The sequence below is a fragment of the Temnothorax nylanderi genome, unplaced genomic scaffold (assembly GCF_030848795.1).
Source record: "Temnothorax nylanderi isolate EJ_2023f unplaced genomic scaffold, tnyl_v1.0 TNYL_tig1543_pilon, whole genome shotgun sequence".
NCBI lineage: Eukaryota > Metazoa > Arthropoda > Insecta > Hymenoptera > Formicidae > Temnothorax > Temnothorax nylanderi.
Genome location: NW_027250601.1, coordinates 1 through 4,277, shown reverse-complemented (window position 1 = coordinate 4,277; position 4,277 = coordinate 1). Strand labels below are relative to the sequence as shown.

Below are 4,277 nucleotides of genomic sequence, written 5' to 3'. Positions count from 1 at the left end.
TTATTTCTTTTCCAGATGGAAGATAGCTTAATTTATGGAAAACTTTGATATCGTTCTCATCGACAATCAAACAATATGGAATACTACAAAATATCTTGTAATACTGTCTATATTAATGCTCTCTTTTACCTGTGTATACTTGTATGTAGTTATAAAGGTGTAAATACAAGAATACATAGGTAAAAGAGAGCATTAATATAGACAGTATTACAAGATATTTTGTAGTATTCCATATTGTTTGATTGTCGATGAGAACGAAATCAAAGTTTTCCATAAATTAAGCTATCTTCCATCTGGAAAAGAAATAAGATCAGTCATATATCGATAATCCGCAATTTACTAATCAAGATACTAACGAGATCGTAAAGGAATCTAATTTTTAAGATTGCTTTAGTGTCTTTTATCTTTTCTACCATGCTAGCGTCGCATGATAATGAAAAAAAAGTAAGACAGAAAAACAAAGACAGAAATACGGAAAGACGTTGAGACGAAGTGACAAAAAGATTTTAAAAAATGTATAAATTTAATAAAACTGCACATACCTTTCTTCTATGCTAATCCTTTTCTTTCATTTTCTATTTCTCCTCTCTCTCTCTCTCTCTCTCTCTCTCTCTCTCTCTCTCTCTCTCTCTCTCTCTCTCTCTCTCTCTCTCTCTCTCTCTCTCTCTCTCTCTCTCTCTCTCAAATGTCATAAACATTAGGCCATTTAAACAACGCGATACCTTTTTCATATGCCTAAAAAATAAATATTGGAAAATACTATTAAATTACCAAATATACATATATATGTAATTAATGAGAAATATTCAACATACCCTAAATGCTTCCTCAAAGTAATTATTTTCTTCCAAAAACAGTCCATAATTGATAATAATTTGAGTTGCGATTTTCAAGTCGATTATTTTGTCGTACACTGCTTTACAGGTCTGTTATAGTAAACATTAAATGGAAAATATCGACTTTATAACATAAATGAAAAAATTAACGATACAATAACATATAAGTTGAATAGCATAAAAATATACCTTAAATGTTCCGAAACTTTCTTCCAAATCTGCATACATAAACTATACTTTTAAAGATTTGTATAATCTCATTTATACTGTTTCCGCTTCGTCATGGTATGCCACTTTTCTAGCTGGCATTGTAGTGGCACAATGCATGAGTTTTAAAGCTTCTTTGCAGTTCCTACGACAACAATACATATATCGATATATATATATGTATATAGGATGAATATATATAGTGTGTGTGTGTGTGTGTGTGTGTGTGTGTGTGTGTAGGACATTTCATTTAATTTCGTATTTAACAATAATAATTAATCACTTTACCTGTACAGTGTCAGCAACTTTTAGATGTAACATTCGTACCAGCAATCATCGATGTACAATTCTCGAGTAAATGTTCCCAGTTTGAAGAGATGCCTGCAACAAATAAACCAAAGAAATATAACAATACTTCAATATAAATTTCAATATCAATTTTCAATGTCAATAATAATATAAGTATAGCGAGCAACCGCAACAGGTTATGTTTACTTACCTCAGATATTTGTCCACTCCAAGTGGGTTTGCCATTGCCCCGTTAGCCATTTATAAGGAAAATGTTGCCCGCTCAGCACGTGGCTCACAACGCACGGACGTGGGGTTGGACTTTGCTGAGCATATTTGATATTTTCTATATGTAATAGATGTACAAAATGATATCACAAAGGGATAGAGAAAGTATACAATAGGAGGTTAAAAAGAATAGTGTGAAGAAGCACGGAAGTGATGGATTCTAAGATTCACGAACGTTAACTTCTCAATAATAATTGTTATTTCTTGCTTCTTTCACTTATCTTCACGTTCCGTCAAAAGTAAAGTTCCGCGTACGCTTCATTGTGACATGTATAATCTGATAATAATAACCTATATAAATTTAAAACGCAAAACGGGGAGTTGCGTGATGGCCGCCGTAGCGTACACACGCGTTTTAACCTAGCTAGTTACCGCGAAAGTAATTGTTAGTTTTCGAGGGTCAATTAGAGGGTATTTCGAGAGTAGTTTAGTAGACTTAACGAGAGACTATTCAATAAGTCAATTATAGGAAAAACACAGGGAATAAAAACCTCTTGGAGGGGGGAACATAGTCAAAAGACCGGTTATGAAAAAATCAACGAAAGCGAATGCGGATGAAAGGAAGGATACAGCAAGGAAGATAATGATAAAGGAAATGACGGATATCGAGATGGAAGAAAATAAGACCGGCAAAAAGAGAGCAGCAGATAACGAAGAAATGAATAATGAAGAGAACTACACTGAGGGATACTCAGAGAAAGACGGAGAATGGATAACAGTGGAGGGAAAGAAGATGGCGAAGGAAAAAGCGCGCCAAAATCCAAGAGGAAATTATAGCAATGAAGGTTGGTAACAACAAGGAAGATACAAACAACCAATCAGAAGCTGATGACGTCAATCTGGAAGAACTAATACACGAATCACGGGGAGACCGACAAGGAAGATTCGAGGTACGACACGGCAAATGAAATAGAAATGGAAGTGGATGCCGAGAATACGCAACAAGTAAGGTCGGTAGTATTAAGCAAGACGAAAGTTGACAACGAAGCGAGAATGGCGGGAAGTAGTCAGGGAGCTATAAAGAAGCCAAGGGAAGAGTTTATGAATCGTAAAGGCATATTAGAAAGAATAAGTGAGTTAGATGCGACAGATATAGTGGACCAAAAACAGGTTAGGTTCACAGAAGGATCTAACGTAATATATAAAATTGTTCTTAAGTTAAAAAGGGAAAAAACAGAGATAAAGAGAGGTAAGAATTTTTTCAAAATATGGTCTGTACTAACCCGTGATAAGAAATATCCAGATGAAATAGTTATGCTATCACATACAGCAGCACTCTGTAAGTTTAAAAACTGTAATGATGCTAATATTTGTTTAGAGGCAATCAACAAGCTATCAGACACTATTGGAATTACAGCGGAAATTGACCAAAGAGGATCAAAGTACGTAGGAGTCATCACGGACTGGGGAGAAAGTATCCCAGAACTGTGGGAGGCAATAGACGACCACGATAACATCGAGAAGATTGGAAGGATGTATAGAAAAACATGGAATAAAGAAGATAAGCAAATAGTAGAAGAAGATACGGGAAATTTAATAATTACGTTTAAAGGAGACACAGTACGACATAGATTAGATCTTTTTGGAAGAAGGACACAGATAAAGGTCAGACCGTACATTGCAGCAGTGAAACAATGTTTTAAGTGTTTCAGATTTGGCCACATCAAATCAGCATGTAAGAGTGAGGAAAGATGTATTATATGCGGAGATATGGCCCATGGTAATTGCACTAAAACACCTAAGTGTAGAAACTGTGGAGGCAATCACAGATCTACATATAGAGCATGTAATGTATATGAAAAGAACAAAAGTATAAATGTCATAATGGGATATCAAAACGTATCCCGGAGAGAAGCGGAAAGAATATTAACAGGAAAAGAACAGGATAAGGACCAAGTATATGACAGATACGAAAAAACGATGGAATGGCCAAAACTACGTCCACCAAGAAAAGAAATGGAAGGGAAAGTATCTACGCCATCAACAATGGAAGATGCAGGTAGGAAGATAACAGTATATGAAGAAAACAGAGAAAGAAGACAACAAGGAAGAAAAGAGGAACATAAAAAAGAAACATGCAACACCAATAAGGAAGAAAATAGAAATAACAAATACTACAAACAGTTCAATAACAGATTGGGAGAGATCACTAAGGATAAAAGAGGAATTGTATATAATAATGAAAATAGAAGACAGGAAGATAGTTGGGATTGTGAATCATCGGAGGAAGAAATAGGAGTAGAAACAGCTGAGGAAGATAGACAAGATATTAGTGGGGAGATAGCGGCAGGATTCAACGGTGAACAAGAAATCATTATGAAACTTGCTGCAAAACTTATGTATTATACAAGACAAGATTGGGAGTTCAGGAGAATAGTTCAAGAAATGATACAAGGACCAGAACAAAAGGAATTAGGGACAACCAATCAAGCAGAAAGAGAAAAAGTGAAAGCGGAGATTTTGAAACAACAAAGAGAGCTAGAGATGGAGGAAAAAAGGAGGAAAACAAAGAATAATAGTAGGTGAAATCAAAAAAGACTTTTGGAAAGGAAGAGGAAGAGGGATGGCGCGTGAGGGGGATCAAACAAGATCAACCTCACAGCGTTTCCACAAATATAGAAGGTACATTCACTTTAAAATAGTAGTTTGGAACTGCAG

At 35.3% G+C, this 4,277-nt stretch overlaps 1 protein-coding gene and 1 long non-coding RNA gene across 2 annotated transcripts; one reads left to right on the top strand and one right to left on the bottom strand.

Annotated features, from left to right (window-relative positions):
* Window positions 1-682: 682 nt before the first annotated feature.
* LOC139787421 (uncharacterized) lies at window positions 683-1,663 on the bottom strand. The gene is made up of 5 exons (XR_011722638.1): window positions 1,543-1,663; window positions 1,332-1,424; window positions 1,026-1,188; window positions 816-926; window positions 683-735 (listed from the first exon to the last, which is right to left on the bottom strand). It is a non-coding gene; the product is annotated as an uncharacterized lncRNA (long non-coding RNA).
* An 827-nt stretch (window positions 1,664-2,490) lies between these two features.
* LOC139787420 (uncharacterized) lies at window positions 2,491-4,137 on the top strand (the record flags this gene model as incomplete). Its single annotated transcript, XM_071726486.1, has 2 exons — window positions 2,491-2,808; window positions 2,938-4,137. Coding segments are annotated over exons 1-2 (1,474 nt in total), but the record flags the coding sequence as incomplete, so codon positions are not given.
* Between the last annotated feature and the right edge of the window lie 140 nt (window positions 4,138-4,277).